Here is a 19,405-nt window from a genome sequence, read left to right on the forward strand (position 1 = left end):
GGCAGCCTGTTCCAATGTTGTGCTGAAACAGACACAGTAATTCACGTATGCTCTTAAGAGTTGTGTGCTTTGCTGTGTCTTGTAAACGCTGTGCCATTTGTGAAATGGCTGCAGAACCTGGCAGCCAAGGTTGCTTTATTGATGGCAAGCAGAGCTACAAGAATATACGACAAAAGCATCTTCGGGGTTCTTTTAGAATTGGAAAAACTAGCAATGAGAGGGCACAAACACTGCCTAGTCTGTTCTCAGTACAGTGTGCATTTAAACTAGCTCTAGATACCAGATTTCTTTTGTGTTCTGTTGCGGGTATGTTTGAAAACACGTAGGAAACAACATTCAGGGCCTCTACTATGAGAAGGCTTTTCAATAATGTTAAGAATGCCACTTCCCAGTGAATTACCAGGCCCTTGCAAGGGTCAAAGCATGGACTTTTTTTCCCTCATAAGTAAAGTAGGTCTGTACCATTTCTTACCTCAAACTGTAGGTCTGCTTTGGGAAGGACCAGTTTTCACCTCTTTATTTTCCAGCCTTATTCTGTCATCCCATCCCTCTCCCTCCTCCGTCATATATCTCTGTATAGTGGATCTCTGTATAGTGGATATGATCAGGAAAGAGTCAGGAAAGTAAATTTTATGTTTATTCCCCCCCACACCCACCAAGCTGTTGGGAAATTAAAAAAAAAAAAAAAAAAAAAAGGAGGAAAAACCCATCAATTCCAAATGCATTTTGTGGAAAGCATCTAATTCCATTTTATATCTTTGCCTGCAATCCTCTGTATACATTTAGGATGTGTTCCTTAGCTCCATGAAGCTGCAGGTCATTTCCCAGGGCTTAGTGACAGAATACTGTTTATGAACTTGCCTGAGCTTCTGAGGATGCTTAGTTGCTGCAAAAAGTGCTCCTTACTATTACGTTATATTCTTTCTCTACACTTGTGTTTCTGTCTCTCTTTTTTCTTCTGTATTTCCCTACAGCAATTCCCATAAGTTTACCCTATCTGTTTCCCTCCCAGTCCCCTTTCTGTCTTTTAAGGTAATCAGCAACTAAATAGCTACAATTATATTACTTAGCTACTAAGTATTGTCTCATATTCTGTATGTTTTATAAGCTCCTTGGCTGCACTCAATATCTTGGGGCTGATGTGAGCCTCAGGGATAAATAGAGTAATTAAGAAACTTTGCATCAATAATTTCCAGAGTTCGGCTGTCGTGTTTACTTCTGTGGCTTGGAGGAATTTATATTTCTCAGAATGTGTTTGCAGTTTGAAAGAATCTGAACATCTTACCAGTCAGAGGTTTTTGGTTTGGTTTGGGGGGGGGGGAGGGTTGCTTGTTTGTGGGGTTTAGTTTGTTTGTTTGTTTATATGCTAGAAGCATTTACTTGGTTGTTTTCTTTGAGGGAAGGGTATTTTTTTGGATTGCAGAGATCAGGAGGATGTTTAAAATCAAAAACGTCTCAGGCAGACCTGCGCACAGTAATAGGTACTTGTTTTCTAGAAATCCTTGCATTAGGTTCTCTGTTTTTGCAAGCGTGGACAGAAGACAGTAGGAAGATGGTAGTTTTTTTTTTCTCCCGGGTAATGGTTGTGGCAGTGGTGTCACAAAAGGTGTAATTTATCTGCCACCTCAGTTGTGAGACTGTTCAAACTTGAGTAGTTTGTCGTGGGAATTTTTCTTCTTTCATAATTCAAACCACAAGAGGGCACTGAACATTTTTGGGTCGTCTCTAAATGAGTGTAGTAATTCACTAGGTAGTTGTACTCTGAGATACTTTTAGATACGAGATTTCTATTTGTTACATTTCATAAAATGTAACAAATCTTCTATATGTTTTAGGGGTTAAAAGACTGACTGGGATCATTCCAATCTATGGAAAGAATATTTCTAATTTACATTAAATCCTCAAATTTACAGATTTACTTGTGTGATTTATCATCTGTGGCAAGTAAGCAGTGTTCCCCTGGGACTTCACTCTGGGAAGAACGGAGTTACCCCATGCACGAATGAACATAAAATGTAACATGTTCATGCAAACTCCGTGTACTTGCAAGACCTTTCCTTCCCCAAACGTGTTCTTTAGAGGTCGTCTTTAAAACTAAAGCGTTGTAGTGCGCGTACGAATCACACGGGGGCATCTGAGGACTGTTGGATTCTGTGCTAACAAGCCATAGGGCTGTCGCTGGGTTTTGACTTTTTGCTTTCTGAAACTACACATGTCAACGACCTCGCTAATTACATCTCCCAGCTGCTGCGGTGAGCAGGTCTGCCTGGTGCCAAGTACAGGTAAGCTTCATTATCCCTTTATATTACTGAAGTCTTTTAAGTTGCTCTTTGGCTGGACACGCAGTAGTTTGGGGTTGCTACAGGTCTCTGGAATGGAGAGGAATCCCCCCAGCTAAGGCTCATACTCTGTCATCTCAGAGAGAACTGGATATCCCTGGAGTATGCTTCTGTGGTGGCGTGATACTCAGTGACCAGCTACAGCTGTTGTAGTAGGTGCTTACCAGTCACAATTTGTTTCACAATCTGATTCATATTTATCATAAAATGTGCTTGTGTAAAAACGCGTTGGACATGATTCAGATTCCCGTGAAAGGGGGAGAGGTGTAATCCTGTATGAGTAATTATTTAATTTGTGAAACACTGTTTTCTCACACAAAAGTAATGGTTAAAGTACATGTCTGAAGTCGCAGTGGGCAGTAAGGGGTGTGATGTTATACACCCTAGCTTCTGCTGTTTACTTTTTAATTTACCTGTAGCTAAGCACTGGGAAGAAACTTGAGGTCTTCTTCGTTTTCTTGATAGCTCTTAATCAAAGCAAACGTGTCTTGTTTGCTCCTCTGCAAGAAGATGGAATGCTTGTATTTGATATCTGTTTTAATTTTCACTTTCTTACATTATATTCCATACGATGCCTGCTAGGTTTGTAAACATTGGAGTTTCCTGACATGAAATACATAGATGTTCAACTCGAAACTTTTTGGATTTGATTGAGGGTCTCTTATCTTGCAGGTTTATCTGGCAACTCTTATCTTCATTGGTACGTTTGCCTCATCGCCTTGGAGATACTAATGTAATGTTATCCCCGTTTGGGAGATTAACTTAAAAAGTGAAACTAATGTGTGCAAGGTAATACAGGAAGTTTGAGACAGGGCAAGGGACAATCTGCTGAGGATAATACACTATTTGAATATCCTTCTACTCTTTAACATTTGGCCTATAAGCACTGCTAAGTGAGGTACATAATGCTCTACAAGCCAGCACTTTTCAAGATTATTTGCTGAATTCATATCACATGAAGCTGACATTGAAACTCATGATCAGTCAGGTTCCACCCAAATGTCAACAAGCAACCATGAATCACTGTTGTTCACTGAGCAGTATACTGATAGCAAAATTATAAAAGTGTCTGTAATGAGATACAGAAGATCAACAAACCTATTCAAATATGAAACTACCTACAAAAAAAGCTAGAAAATCTCTGTCTGTATAGAGCTATTTTTAATTGTTTTTATGGTTCTCTGTAGTTAGCTGACATTGCATTTTGAAATTAAATTCCTTTGGCTTTTAAAAAGAGCATTGTTGCTCTCCTGTACTTAATATTTTCCAATCTCTCTGCCCCCATTACTGTCTCTTCCCAGATTACTATCTGCAGACATAGCTTTACGAAGAAGACTAAAGCAGGCCACGTTCCCCATCTGCTTTGGGCAACACCTGATGGATGTTCCTACTGCAACAAGGCAGTGGGATAGCAGGCAGCGTGGTACTATTATTACCTGTGCTGCATCAGTGCCTGCTGGCCACAGTGCTACTGGGGAGGCACAAAGAGACGGTGCCTGCCCTAGGGAACACACTGCTCCTGGGTGCTTCCCACCTGTCTGGTGCTAGTGATGTTAGCTTAGCAAGGGATGCAAGTGGTCATTGCAATAGATCTGCAGCAAGCTCCACTTCAAGTTCTGATGTCTTTCCTTCTCGTTACTTCTACTAGCATCACGGGAGCACGTGGGACTATGGGGAAAGAAATGTAATTGGCTGGCAAAAGCTCAGATTTTGCAGGTATCTCTTACAGTTACTCAGGGCTTACTAGATAGCTTAGCACTCATAAAAGTTGTCAAATATGTTCAAGGCAAAGAATTGCAAGAAAGGAAAAAGCAATCAATGAGCTAAAGACCTGCTCCTTCTGCTTTGTGTTTAATGTTTTTACTTTTCCTCAAATGCAGAGCTTGTAGTTGGGCCACTGGTGGACTCTACCTGCAGATCAACATAATAATGGAAATAACATCCTTGAATTCCACAGGTCCCTGACGGTGTCAATAAAGGAAGTCTGTTACTTTTGGCTGTTATATGCCAAGTAACTGCAGAATGAAGAAAAGATCTAAGACTGCTGTTCTTTTTGTATGTCCGAAAATGCCCACCATCTATTCAAAGTTGCACTGTCCTTTATTAATTCATCTCCAGCAATACTCAGTTATTTCTTACTGTGGGCCTCAGTCTTAGAAGTATGATATGGCTACAGTGCTTTTCATCTTCAAAGAAAAATGCAAGGAGTCATGTGGTAAAACTCTTAAAGAAAATAAGGGGTGAGCATATTGCCTGAACTTAGATAGTAAGTCAGTGACAAAGCAAGATGTTTGTCATTGTAGAGAATGTGGTCACAAAAGTAGATAAGGTATGTAGAAACAATCTTCCATGATTAGATAGGAAAAAACCTTCCTTAAGACTGCCCATCTATTTATTACTTTCTCCTTAACGTGTATTAAAAAAACATTTAGCTACTTCATGGGTGACGCTGAAATTTATGCCAAGAACTTCTGCCTTAAAAGTCCTGATGTTCTGTTGTTCGTATATTTAATTTTCTATTGCATCTTGTTTATTATACCAGGTAACTGGTTGAGGTGTCAAAACTCTGAGTTTAATTAAAAAGCAGCGTGGATTGGAGGAAAAATGTGTATAGAGACTGTATTTTACAATGCAGTGTTAGCATATAACTTTGATGCCTTCTCTGTTTGGTGTTACTATATGCCCATTCCAACACCTTCAAGTGTTTTCTTTGGGTAACTCGCTTTTTAGCCAGTCCTGAGAGCAGTGGTGGTCTTGACACAGAGGTTCATACAGCCCTTCTTTGTGACAGGAAAACCATCCTCCTGTCTCCTATTGTGAAGAGATTGGTGTGAGGTCTCAGTGCTGGTTGATGCATCTTCACAGAATCACAGAATTTTCAGAGTTGGAAGGGACCTCTAGAGATCATCTAGTCCAACTCCCCTGCTAAAGCAGGATTGCCCAGAGCACATTACTCAGGACTGCATCCAGGTGGGTCTTGAAAATCTCCAGAGAAGGGGACTCCACAACCTCCCTGGGCAGCCTGTTCCAGTGCTCTGTCACCCTCACCGTAAAGAACTGTTTCCGTGTATTTGAACGGAACTTCCTGTGTTCTAACTTGTGCCCATTGCCCCTCGTCCTGTCACTGGGAACCATTGAAAAGAGCCTGACTCCATCCTCCTTCAACCCACCCTTTAGATACTTGTACGCCATAATAAGGTCTCCCCTCAGCCTTCTGTTCTGCAGGCTAAAGAGTCCCAGCTCTCTCAGCCTTTCCTCATAAGGCAGATGCTCCAAGCCCTCAATCGTCTTAGTTGCCCTTCGCTGGACTCGCTCCAGCAGTTCCCTGTCCCTCTTGAACTGGGGAGCCCAAAACTGGACACAGTATTCCAGTTGTGGCCTCACCAGTGCAGAGTAGAGGGGGAGAATGACCTCCCTCGACCTACTGGCCACACTCTTCCCTATGCAGCCCAGGATTCCATTGGCCTTTTTGGCAACAAGGGCACATTGCTGGGCCATGGATAATTTACTGTCTACCACAACCCCCAGATCCTTCTCCTCTGAGCTACTTCTCATCAGGTCCTCCCCTAACCTGTACTGGTGCCTAGCATTCTTCCTCCCCAGGTGCAGGACCTTGCACTTGGTTTTTTTGAACCTCATTAGGTTCTTCTCTGCCCAGCTCTCCAGCCTGTCCAGGTCACGCTGGATGGCAGCATGGCCCTCTGGGGTGTCAGCCACCCCACCCAGTTTGGTATCATCAGCAAACTTGCTGAGGATACACTCTGTCCCCTCATCCAGGTCATTAATGAATATATTAAACAAAATTGGACCGAGTATTGACCCCTGGGGGACACCATCTTAAAAGTAGGTATGTGGGAACTGAGAGCAGATTGTCTTAATATATGCCTGTAAAAGCAATCAAAGAAGTAGAAAAACAGGCTTTTAGGCTTTCTTCCAACACCAAGTAGTAAGACCAAAAAATGTGCTGTTTCTTTGAGTTCATCATAGTCCACCATCTCAAGAAAACACTTGTAAGGTACTGTGATCAAGGTGCAGCTACATAGCCTTTTAGTTTTGATCAGGAGTGTATTTTTTAAGCAAGTATTATCATCATTATCATTCCCACTTACCATGCTTTAGTTCACATCACAGAGCAGTTTTGGAGTGTCCAAATAGAGTTCCTTAGATTTGAAACTAAACCAGAGTACGTTCTTCAGATCCTCACCTAAAGCAGTCCAGTTGTTGCCACTGACATCCAGTCCTTGGGATCAAATCGTAGCCAGTCTTAAGTAAAACCCTTTGATATGTGTACAGCATAGATGAGATGCTGGGTTCTTACTGCCACGTGTTTCAATGTACGGCTCTGTTCCAGTTGGTTTGAAGTACTTGTTAGTGCGGACGTAACCAATCTATCCTAGACAGGCTCCAAAAGAAGAACTACCATCATATCCCAGCAGCTGAAGATGACGGCATGCCGAGTTCAAGGACTGCTGAACTTGCAGAAGAAATCTTGACAAAAGAGCTTTTCAACCTCCCAGATATCACTGACTTGAGAACAGTTGACACCATCGTTATTGGTGGGTAGAGGATTACAATACTTATTGTTACTTTTGTAGAAAAAACCTAACATTATAAGAACAACAATATCTACAACTGCTGCTTCTCAATAGATCAGCAATGAAATAAGTGTGGATCTGAGCAGCTAGAAATTGCTCTGGTGTCCTCATTACTTAGGAACAACCTGTTCTTATCAGATAATATTTCCTCCTTGAAGAATGTTGTGCCTTCCTGGACTCCTTTGCCTTTCAGGATTCCTCCCAAGGGACTCTGTCAACCAGGCTCCTAAACAGGCCAAAGTCTGCCCTCTGGAAGTCCAAGGTAGCAGCTCAGCTGACCCCCCTCCTTACTTCTCCAAGAATCAAAACCTATCGTTTTGTGGCTGCTATGTCCAAGATGGCCTCCAATCATCATATCACCCACAAGTCCTTTTCTGTTCGCAAACAACAGGTCCAGTGGGTTGCCTTCCCTAGTTGGCTCCCTCACCCGCTGTGTCAGGAAGTTATCTTCCACACACTCCAGGAACCTCCTAGACTGTTTCCTCTCAGCTGTGTTGTATTCCCAGCAGATATCTGGTAAGTTGAACTCTCCCACAAGAACAAGGGCTAATGACGGTGAGACTTCTCCCAGCTGCTTATAGAATATTTTGTCTGCCTCTTCATCCTGGTTGGGTGGTCTGTAACAGACTCCCACCACGGTATCTGCCTTGTTGGCCTTCCTCCGGATTCTTACCCAAAAGCACTCAACCCTATTGTCACCATCATTAAGCTCTAGACAATCAAAATGCTCCCCACCGCCTCTCCTTCCTTGCCTGTCCCTTCTGAAGAGTTTATAGCCATCCATTGCAGCACTCCAGTTGTGCGAGTCATCCCACCATGTTTCTGTGATGGCAACTATATCATAGTTTTCCTGCTGCACAATGACTTCCAGCTCCTTCTGTTTGTTGCCCATGCTGCGTGCACTGGTGTAGATGCGCTTCAGTTTGGGAGTCTGTATTTACAATACAAAATCTAACTGCCAGTTTTAGTTTTTGTGGTGTTCTAACCAGGTAGTTGGTCTGGGAAAGGAAAAAGTAAAAGGTTAGTCGAGTCTGGTCATGCAATTACCACAAGTACCTTCGGTTTAAGCGTAAGAAGAAACCGTGGCAATATCAGCACTCTCTGGCAGCTAGTAAGTAGAACGGATGACTGAAGTTGGAAGAAACTAAGACTCCAAAGAGTAACAGACAGTGGTGATAGTACAATGGTACTGATATTTAAAAAAATAATATTTATGGAATTTTTAAATAATCCAGAAGAAAACCATTATTTGAGTTAGTGACAAGTGCAGTGTTTCACAAATATCAACAATAGAAATGGCACTGCCTTTTCTAAAAGCAAAATACTGAAGTTATTTTGCTGACAATTTTTTTTAATGTGCGCACATTTCCCATTTTCACTTTCTGTCAAAAAATACATATTTATTAATGTATTAATGTCTTAACCTCCCAAGAGTTTTGCTAGCTTTCAGTTGTTCAAAAGGTCTTAGTGCCAGCTCTATTCACTGAGTCACAAGATGGCTGAGGTGGGAAGGCACCTCTGGAGATCGCCGAGTCCAATCCCCCTGCTAGCAGCAAGGTCACCTGCAGCAGGTTGCTCAGGGCTGCGTCTGGTTGGGTTCTGACTGTCTCCAAGGATGGAGACTCCACAACTTCCTTAGGCAACTTGTTCCAGTGCTTAAAAATCCTTAGAATAAAAAAAAAAAAGGTTTTCTTATATTTAAATGGAATTTCCTGTATTTCATTGTGTCCATTTCCTCTCTATTTCCATTTTCTTGTGTCCATTTCATCCTGCATTTCATTTTGTGTCCAATACTTCTTCTCACGACAGTGCTTAAAAATAGTTAAACTATATGTAAGTTATTGTAGTATAATAATGAGGGCCTTTTTGCTTACTGAACAGGAAAAAGGTAAACAAGTTAATAGTTAATGAAAGGACAAAGGTTTTGATTTATGGTATTTACTGTCTTAAATACCAAGTTGGTCTGAAATTCTGTCCATGCACCTGCTGACTGGATAACAACATGGGCTGCTTTTCTGTGTCTGCACTCCTAATTTGGCTTCTTCTTCAGGTGGTCTGGAGTCAGGTAGGAAAACAAAGAATGCATATGCTTTATATGATCAAGTAAGCAACTGAGCTTAAGATGACTTTGAGAAGAAAAGACTTAAGTATGTCGCTTTTGCAAAACAAGAATTCTGTTGTTTTCTGCCTGGAAGAGAAAGATTTCTGTTTCCTTGAGGTCTTAGTGCTGCTATTTTTAATAGGCCTGGCTACACATGGGAAGTGCTTATCTTGCATTTCCCATCTAAGCAAAATGTCCACTACTATTCAAAGTAACATTACCAGAACAGCAAGCCCCGCGCTAGAACCAAGATAAGTATTAACATTTATTTTGCTACTCCATATTTGAATGGAAATATGATTTTTTTTTTTCTGTAACACAATATATTTGATATGGAAATCGATGCCTTTGTAGCCACTGGATATGCTTTTTAACAACTCCAATCCAGCTGAGCTATTTAATGCTAAAAAGTAACAATTGAGATTTTGTATTTCCTTTATTTTGTTGTCAATGTAGTATTTTGCTCATCTTGTGATAATTTATTGTAGAGGCCAGGAATTTTGGTGATACACAATATGATTATTTTGGAGATCAGAACCCAGTAGGTTGCTGAAAGTTCATTTCATCTCCTCATAGCTTCAGGGTAGTCTACAGAGTAGTTATTACTTACTGTGACATTATTTAAGTGGAATAACGTTATCTATTTTAAGTTATGCAGCTTAACTGTTTGATTCTATGAATCCAGCTCTAATATCTCACTGTGGCCGTCGCATCTTCTTCCTCTCCATGAACACGTGCTCGTACATCTCCCTAAGTCAAGAGCTCAACCTCATGTCCCCAACTTTCCTGTAGTCCTCTCCTATTCCCCACTACCCCAATCCCACACTTCACTTGTATTTCCACTGCCCATCATAACTACCTGTTCTTCTGCGTCCAACCTTTTGGAAAAACAAGTCTCAGCCTTGTTTAGATTCTTCTACAGGCTTTGGTAAAGCATGTAGTAGGTGATGCAGGGTGTTGCTAACATCTACAAGCTATCACACATTGAACTGGCTCCTAATAATCAGGTCCTGTGGAAAGAGGGGCTTCTGATCACCAAGGCTAATTAATTTCCATATGCCTTATGGCCAGGAAGGGCTTCTTTTGTATTTCTGGATGCAGATACTAAAAGTTATATAGTTCAGAGAAAACACTGTTAGGGTGTCTCATCTAAACTGGTTGACTATACTCCATCTGAAGTTCATGGTGAGGCAGGGAAATTTTTATGGGTTGACGTACCACATCCTTGAATAGATGTCCAGGCTAGGTGAGGTGGACCATCTTCTGGAGATGCCAGGGCATCATGGTGGTACCATACCTATTTTGGGGACAGATTCATTATGTACACAATTGCCCATTTGTTTCTCCACTGATTACTGAGTCTACTTACCTAGTTTTTACGTGACTAAAATGGGTCAGATGTTTCCCGCTCATTCAAGATGCACTTGAATTATTTGCCAGTTAAATGTGCTCACAAGCCATGGTTTGACCAACCTTTAATGTAACTTAATTCACGTAAACCATGTTGTTTGCCAAAGTTAGGGACTAATAAATGTTCAGAATTTTGTGTGTGTCTAGATTTAAAAGTAGCATTGGTTAAACTGAATCTTAGATTCCTCTTTGGTACACTGCAGGTAATATAACCTTCCTCTATATGGGACTGTGAACTGTGAATTTGTTATTTATTTACAATCTTTCAGACTGGAAATGCATTATATAGGTCTCAGTTGTCAGGCTGGTATTGAGACCGAAGCTGTTGCTACTCAAATGAGTAATATTTATACGCAGAAATAGTCCTTTTGAAACTGAGTATTTTGCTGTTGAGATTCACAGGACTAAAGGCCTAGTATTCATAGAATCATAGAATGGTTTGGGTTGGAAAGGACCTTGAAGATCATTGAGTTCCAACCCCCCTGCCATAGGCAGGGAAACCTCCCACTAGACCAGGTTGCTCAAAGCCCCATCCAGCCTGGCCTTGAACACCTCCAGGGATGGGGCCTCAACAACCTCTCTGGGCAACCTGTTCCAGTGCCTTACCACCCTCAAAGTGAAAAACTTCTTCCTAATGTTTAATCTGAACCTGCCCTCTTCCAGTTTTGTTGAGAAGGAAGTGGAAAGGAGTGGTGAAAGGAATTCCTTCAGCATAAAACATTCAGCAGCAGTTTTCAGACACTGAGGACCAGCCTGGATTTCAGTCGATCGCTGAATTTGTCATTCTTCAGCCATGGACTCACATTTTGGTTTACGCAGCAAAAGTAGCGATGGACTTAACTGCATTGATTTCAGTTTGTGAGCTTTTCCTGCAGATAGAGGAGCTTTTCCATGAGCAAGCCAGATTTTACCTTTAGCAAAATTATGTTTTCTGATTAGTAGATATGGGAACGTTGCAGTTTACAATTATTGGAGCAGTAGAAGCATTCTACTCTCCATTAATGGTTATAAGGGGATTCAACACATATAGGTGTGATTTTTCTCCCCCATCAACAATCTTTAACAGAAAAGACGATAATGTGATTTTAATTTTTGAATATTGCAAGCTTTACTTGTCATTTTTTTCTTCCGTGTTAGCTAGAAATCTGTGTAAGAGTGGGAGTTTAAAAGAAGACGAAGTCTTCCGAATGTGTTACACGCTTTGCCCATGTACTTTTAGCTTGTTTTACAAGCTGCACTTTCAGTTCAAAACTGGAATATGTGGACTGGATGCTGTCTTACGCATATCCAGTGATAAAGAAATGTAATGAGAGGATATATCTGCAATAGAACTTCAGAATGTAAGAGGAGTCTATTGACATTTCAGATTTATGCATGGTTTGTCTGGAAAAGATATTTTTCGTTATTAAACTGTATCTGTATACAATTATATGCTTAATCTTTTTTTTCTGAAGTCCCCATCCTTATTTATCATGTATCAATGTAAACCTGAATAATACCTGTTAACTCGGTGAAATGGGAGACCAAAATCAATACTTCAGCATTTGCATCTGCCCAACTCTGGAAACAGTTTTTCAATGGACTCTGTCAGTTTTCTACAGTGACACTACGTTTTTAAGACGCAGATATGTTAAAATCCACCGAATTTTGAAACAATCTAAGACTGTGATGTACTGAAACAGGGCTGTTCCAGGAGAAATTGAGTCAGGAAACAGATTCTACTCAATGTTTTTGTAACCAACGCTTCAAGGTCAAAATCCTGCATTTAGGCTGGGCAAGGACATATGTGGGTGGTAGCTTTCATTAAGAAAATTAAGAAGGAGAAGTTGGTGTTGATTAAAAACTTTGCCTGTTTATATAACATTCAGATATTAAGCATTTGATTCTGCCAGCTCATACCAATTAGGCATTATCTCTCTTAAACGTATAAATTATAGGTTTAACTTGGTTAGGCAAAAAATGGGTTTCCCCTCCTTGACAATCAGAATAAGTGATCAAAATTTCACGAAAACTGTGAAGCAACAGTTTGAATTGATTTTAGTTCAGGTGAATCAAAATGATAAAATGGGGTTTGTGTTTACAATATGTTTTTCTGCCATTTGCTGAAGTTTTCACAAGACAGTCATTTCAGGTTGAAAATGAATCTTTCATTAAAAAGCTGAAATAGGACATTTTGACAATTTCAAACCTTTCTTTCTGAACCTTTTCCATATGAAGAAATTTCATGGAAGTTGTTTCCCTCCCCCCCCCCTGCATTTGATTAAAGTTTTTATATGAACACCATCAGTTTCAGGGCCCACAGTTATGTTTGCCGTCAAAATTGTTCCCATCACTATGTGCCAAACCTCAGGTCTAGAAGAACATGTGCATTTAAATCTCTCTTGAATATTCTGGCCATACTATTTTCTTATCTGTCATACAGGTGGTAGAAATTACCAAAATTAATATTCTTGTGGACTGCATGGACTTGATTTTTTCCATTTTTCAACATTCTGATCTTGTACTCTTCTTCATAGCTTTTAATGGAGGTGGCAGAAATAACACTGAGAAATAAGTCCGACATGCAAAACTGCATGTACAAAAGATAACAAATTATTTATATGGAGAAAGAAAAAGTCAGGGAGGGAGGGGAACTATAGTAAAAATAAAAGTAAAAATACCACCCTGCTTTGCAGAACTGGTGTTCTATCTAACCATTTGCTATATCTGTAATCTATATTGTCAGAGCTTAGAATTTAAGGGTGTCTTTTACCTTCAGTTTGTGAATGTCTTTTCAAACATACGAATACAAGACTTCTGGTGAGAAACAGGAAAACCCACCCAGCAGTAATTGCCTAGAAAGGCTGTTCGTTATTTTACTTACTGCATGAGAAATAGTTGCATAGTATTACATCAAGTATGTCCAAACCAGTCCAAAATGAAGTGTCTAGTCCAGTAAAAGAATATAGATTGTGTTCTATGGGCATGTTACGGCAAGGAAAAGTGTGCTATGTATATCTCATCATGGTCTTACTCCAGTATGGAACTTGGATTTTGCATGTTGCAGAAATAGCCTTTGAGTTGGTATTGCTGAGGTAAACGGATCCCAGCTAAGGCATGGAACTGGGGCTGAGGTACCCGGTCCTTCAAAGAGCTGCTGCGTGACACCGGGCAACTCATTCTATTCGCCCGTCTTCAGCTTTATAGTGGAAAGTCAAGCATGGCTTCTACAGGCTCTATACAGCATGTGATGAGTAGTAATACTTGATTTAATAGAAGTGATAGGCTCTTTTTTCCCCTTTGTGAAAGACCATTAGGCACTGCCTGGATTGTGAGGGAAAAACGCTTGTGAAAACTCCACAGCAGCAGTACTGGGATACTTACTTGTTGAGCAACCTGAAGCGGGAAGGACACAAAACCAGCACATAAACAAATAAACATCTCCAGTCAAATGAGAAGGCAACGTGTCCAGTCAATCCAATAAAAAGCCATGCGCTAAGTGCTGTCAGTTGAGCTTAAATCTCATCTCTAATACTGTTGAGAGAGTAACGTGAGCTGCATTTCATTATGTGCCTTTCTAATAATATCTTTTTTTCTTCCCCCTTCCCAGCCTGCTCCGGAGACAACTGGTGAGTTCTGTTTAGAGATCTATTTGTATGCGTGGGAGGCAGTCAACAAAAACAGCTGCTCATAAACATCGCTAGGACAGACACAGATTTATAATTACTGTTATTGTTATTGCATTAATTTTCACACTTCATAAAGATAACAGCAAGGGCTAATGTCCTACCTCACTTGTCTTTTTATTTTTCAGAAATAGACGTAGATGGAGGAACTGATCAAGACATCTTTGACATCAATGAAGGTTTTTTAAAATTCAGTTTCTCTTTTAATTTTTTATTTTGTTTTGTTATTTTCATTACGGTAGCCACAGATCGATACAATAACTGAACGTTAATCTCCTCTTCCCTTTAGCTTTAGGACTAGACCTTTTTGAGGGAGACATCAAACTTGACGGGGTGAGTTCAAATATAAAATATAAAACCAGAAACATGTCATTGACTTAGGCAATGTAAATTATCACTGGCATGGAAATGATTGATGCATCCTGCTCCTGCTAACAGTAAATGCTCTTTATGTAACAATAAACTGAACATGTTTGGGAATAGATTTCTACCAAATGTCATACACAATGAAAGAGTCGGGTGCATTTGCAGAAACATTATCCAGAATAAGGTCAGTTTAGCCATTAGATCAATATTATTAGCTTCTTGTTTCCTTTACTGTGGTTATCTTATTTGTACTTTTAAGAGATTCAGAAGCACTGATCACATCCAGACAGGTTTATATAAAAGATTCTTAATTTATCAGCGCAGTATTTATTATGAGCCAATTATATTTACAGACTAATGCTGCAAAACTTTAATCGTGTAAGTAGATTCACTAAAACCAAAGGAAAAATTAGATCTGTAATACCACATTTTAAGGCACCTGTGCAGTATCCCTGTCTGATCAATTAAAAAAAAATAGTACACAGCAAGTTACGTCTCCTAGTAGAAACCCCAAAAGTGTCTTGTACCCCTGAAAGTCAGTAGGGTTTCACTCTCTCTTTTGGTGAACTGCTTTGTCTTGGGCATATCAGTGGAAGCAAGGAAAGAACTTGCTAAAGGCACAGGAACAAAGCCCTGAATTGTGAAAAATTACAGAATTACTAATCTCTGTGCAGTTTTCGGACTTTAGATCTTAATGATTACCACAGGAGCTGAAGCTCTTCTCACACATGCATCAAAATCTCGGGTTATTTGTACAGAGAAAATGCTGCAGAAGTTGGAGACACTGGGAGAAAGGAGTGAAGGGATTTCAAACCCAATCCTTAGACCTCTAAGTGACCTTCCAATGTTTCTGAGCTCTTTGATTCCTTATATGTCTTACATGAACTTGTAGGAGGCATGCTTTGCTTTAGCACTATTGTAATCCCTGATCTTAAACCACTTTTTGCTAGAAGCTGCATACTTACTTTCATTCTTATATTCAGGAACGAAACTCCATCATTGGTGACAACTATCGGTGGCCCCACATTATCCCCTACGTCCTTGATGATAGCCTGGGTACAGTATTTGCCTTTGACAATGTCTGTATGTCGTGTTGATTGAAATAGCAAATACAGCTTGATAAAGATACTGTGGCATCCACACATCTCGAGCGGGCCATTTCCCACAGCAGAATTGGGCCAGGCTATGCACAAGCAGGGTGTATCCTCTTGGTGTTGCTGCTGGCTCTCACCTCCTTTCTTGGATAGTTCTTATCCTGCCATTGCTGTGGCCCAGCAGATTGATTTGGTCTTAAGGCCATATGTCTGAGATGTGAAACTGTACCAAGCAGAAGGTAAAAGAGGGCACTGAAGATTTTTTTAAAGCAAGAAAGCTTACCTGGCCATTTACATTATCTACAGCACCAAAGGCAAATTGGCGTTCGGGCAGGCAATGCAGTTTGCAATGGCACATTGCTGAGTTCCCTGTTATGGGGTCAGGGACAGGTCATAGCTTGTCTCCATCCCTTCGAATCCACCCGGCTGTGGCTCTGCATGGCAGAGGCAAACAGTGAGGCAGGGAGCTTGTGTTCTGACTGCATAGTGCATGGGGAGCTTGTGCCCTTACTACACAACGTGGGGAAATAAAAAATCACCCACCCCCAGTTTAGATTCAGATCTAAAACTCTGAAGGGGTTGAAACCCTGCAAGTCTCTTAGAAGAAGTAACTCAGATATAATGTTAATGGTTCAAGTGCTGGAGAGGCTCAAAGAGAGATCTGTAGCCTGCGGTCTGTACTAGGTGAAATACAATGTCTTCATTCCCTGTTTATTTAATACTTGCTCACATAAATCTCAGCAAAGTAAATGAAAGAATTTGCAAAATTAAGAACCATGCACTGTCATGCGTTATATACTCATCATGTCCTATTTTATACAGAAGTACCACAGAAAAATTACACAGAAACAAAACAAGAGGAAGATATAATGTCAGAACAGACTACTTTATGGGTTTTTAGGTCCCTACTCAGGCCTTACTTCAGAAACAAAGCCAGTGTATTTTAATCAAACGTTGCTGGAGCAAGACCCACCCTTAGGGCCTGCTCCACACAGCTCATAGTACAAACCTCGTGGCTCAGTATTGACAAGAACACTGTTTGCTTCGCAGAAATGAATGCTAAGGGGCTCATCCTCAAGGCATTTGAACAGTATCGACTAAAAACCTGTATTGACTTCAAACCCTGGGAAGGGGAGAAGAATTACATATCTGTCTTCAAAGGAAGTGGGTAAGAGGAGTAATGTAAAATAACTCTCATACTGTTTGGCTACAGGCTATTTTCATGGCCAGTATTCACTCTAAAACTCATATATGTGATTATAATTTTGTGGTTTTGTTGTGTATCTATCTTTTTCCAGTCTTTTTTTAACTGGAAATTGTAGTAGTTTCCCAAACAGATATTACCTAGGTAGTAATGAACAATTTCTTGCTGATACTTATTTTTAAATATGGGGTAATCAAGTTCTGTAAGAAGTAGTTCTCTTGGCATAGTAAAAGATATCAGAAACAAGTCAATTGTTTTCTTGACTGGTCTTTGGATTTATGGAGTGTCACTTTCAAATGTTCATTCTTAGTAAACCTTAGTTTTTAGGAAAAAAAAAATCCCAGTGGAAATATGGTAGTTCTAACTGTGGGACAATGAATTTGACTATAACAAATGGAATTGCTTTTGAACAATGTCACACCAGCATTCAGATATAGCAGCGATATTTTTAAATACTGCACAGCACTGAGATATTTTATAGAGGTTTCCATTTATTTACCTCTTCTGATAAATAATTATGCTATTCAACATTTAATTTTGCAAAATAAGACTCCAGTAAAGAAGTCAAAATTGCCCCAGCTGCTTCCCTTTCTAAGACAGTCTCTGTCAAAACAATGCAACAAGAACAAATGTATTCTCCACTCTATACTGAACCATTTCTCGGTTAGAAAAGATCACGGAAAGCTTGATAGCCTGGTGAGGAAATTTACTTTCAGAAAATCATTTCCTGATATGAGAATGCATTCATAAATGGGAAAAGATTTTCTGATAATAGAAATGTTTCCCTTTCCCTTTGGCTTCTTCTGAAATATTTGTAGCAGATAATTGTTTCAAATTTTCTTCGGTCCCTGGCTCTTTATATTTCCTACTCTTCATGCTGTGCACATGACATTGAAACTCAACCCTGAAACATGTATAAGTGGAGACTCAGGGAGCAATGCATTTTCCTGTGCTAATGAGTCTTCAGCTTTTTGAGCCAAATGGAAAACTCATGTAGCTAAATTTTTTAGTCCTTCATCACATAAAGTATGCATTGAATTTGCTAATAATTGTACCTGAAAAAGAACCACAATGCCTATGGCAAGTAAGAGGCCCCTGCACAATGTTTCATTTATATGTCTATTAAAAATAGATGAGTGATGGTGATGAAGACGACAAGCCGTTCTAGTGGGATAACATAGCTTGCACTCACTGCCTGACGTGTTGCTTGCCCTGAAATGTTTCTATCATCTCATCTGACACATCTGTAAAACAATTAATGCTCAGCAGTGCTTTTTAAAAGATTGGAGCTAAATGCTGCAGCCTCCTGAAAACAGCTGTCCAGTTTCAGTGAGTTAGCTCGGGGCTGTACAAAGAAATCATCAGGACTGACCCTGCATTAACTGCCTTCCATTTCACTCCTCCTCTCTTCTGATGTAACAGGATAAGGTGAAACGTGGGTAAACTAAACCATTTCCACTCTGCCATTCCTAACTATTTTTTTTCAATCAGCTAGGACTCCTCTAACTGCAGACCTCAGTCCAGAGGGTTCAGTGCAGACAAGAGCACAAAGTCCCTGGCAACACCAGCCGGATTCATAAAGTTTTATCACACCTAGAAAAAGCTGATAAATCATTGCCTTTCTGATCTTGGCTTGCATGCATAGAAACGCAGAGGAGGGTGAGGGAACTTTGTGTCAAAAGGATTTGTACTAGGCTATAAAGTCCCTGTCTGGATTATGCTTTTGCATTCAAGTGAAGTCAGCTGCAAAAGACAGCTGCCAGTTTGTTGGGTGAACTGCCTTTTGTAAAAATACCTTTGTAGTCTCTGAGGTACATACACAGGTGTCATCAACCCCCGTGCAAACAGCCCTCTCCCCATCCACATTCTTTACCATTCGCCAAGCCTTGACTACTGCCTGCATTATATTAACGTATATATATATATTTACAACGCTAAGTGAGTAGAGGTACATGTAAGGTTTTCTAGCACGCAGCCTTTCACCTCACCCTCTCTTCAGGTCTATGCATCTGCAGCAGAGGTTAGACTGCGGATCTGTTTAAAGACCTTTTCTTGACTCCAGCCTGTGTGCCAAGCAAAATACACGAGGGATGCTTGTGAATTATGGAAATGCAGGAACATCAGATGTGGCAGGTGCCTGCAAAGCTCACAGAACAGTCTGGGATGGCATCCTGCAATGGATGTGCCATTTCTCCCTACTCTTCTCATGAAGAGCAGGACTCGTTCAGCAAGAAAACTTGCATGGTGTGATAGAGTCAAATGGTTCACAGACCAGGGAGGATCAACCCCATCTCTAGTATTTCCACATGGGACATCAGGTTTTCATGGAGATCTCCTAGGAGTTCACCTCAGCCCTTTGCCACTGTGGCACATGGCAAAGGGAACCCATGCAGAGCTGGATCAATACATATCCCTGGCTAACCAGCTTGGTGCTGGTAAGTCAAAGTGCCCGTGTGCTGATACTGGTGAGCTGTGATACTACGGGAAGTTATTTACTAGCAGGACATTAGTATAAAAATGTGCCTGAAATAAGTGTTGGCTCTCAGAGAACAGGATTTCTAGATGGCATCGTCGCTACTGATGGCATGTATCTATTTAGAACCCACCTTCCAAGAGGAAGGTTGGTGGGAT

General features: G+C 40.5%; 1 protein-coding gene across 1 annotated transcript in view; it reads left to right on the forward strand.

The window, feature by feature from the left end:
* The window catches only part of MEP1B (meprin A subunit beta), a 48,642-nt gene that overhangs the window by 14,249 nt on the left and 14,988 nt on the right, over window positions 1–19,405 (forward strand). Inside the window, exons 8-12 of the mRNA XM_082499223.1 lie at window positions 14,035–14,053; window positions 14,239–14,289; window positions 14,400–14,443; window positions 15,460–15,532; window positions 16,621–16,738. Of these exons, the coding sequence (XP_082355349.1) occupies window positions 14,035–14,053; window positions 14,239–14,289; window positions 14,400–14,443; window positions 15,460–15,532; window positions 16,621–16,738 (305 nt within the window). The remainder of the gene's footprint in view (window positions 1–14,034; window positions 14,054–14,238; window positions 14,290–14,399; window positions 14,444–15,459; window positions 15,533–16,620; window positions 16,739–19,405) is intronic.

Source organism: Vanellus vanellus (assembly GCF_965231255.1).
Source record: "Vanellus vanellus genome assembly, chromosome: 2".
NCBI lineage: Eukaryota > Metazoa > Chordata > Aves > Charadriiformes > Charadriidae > Vanellus > Vanellus vanellus.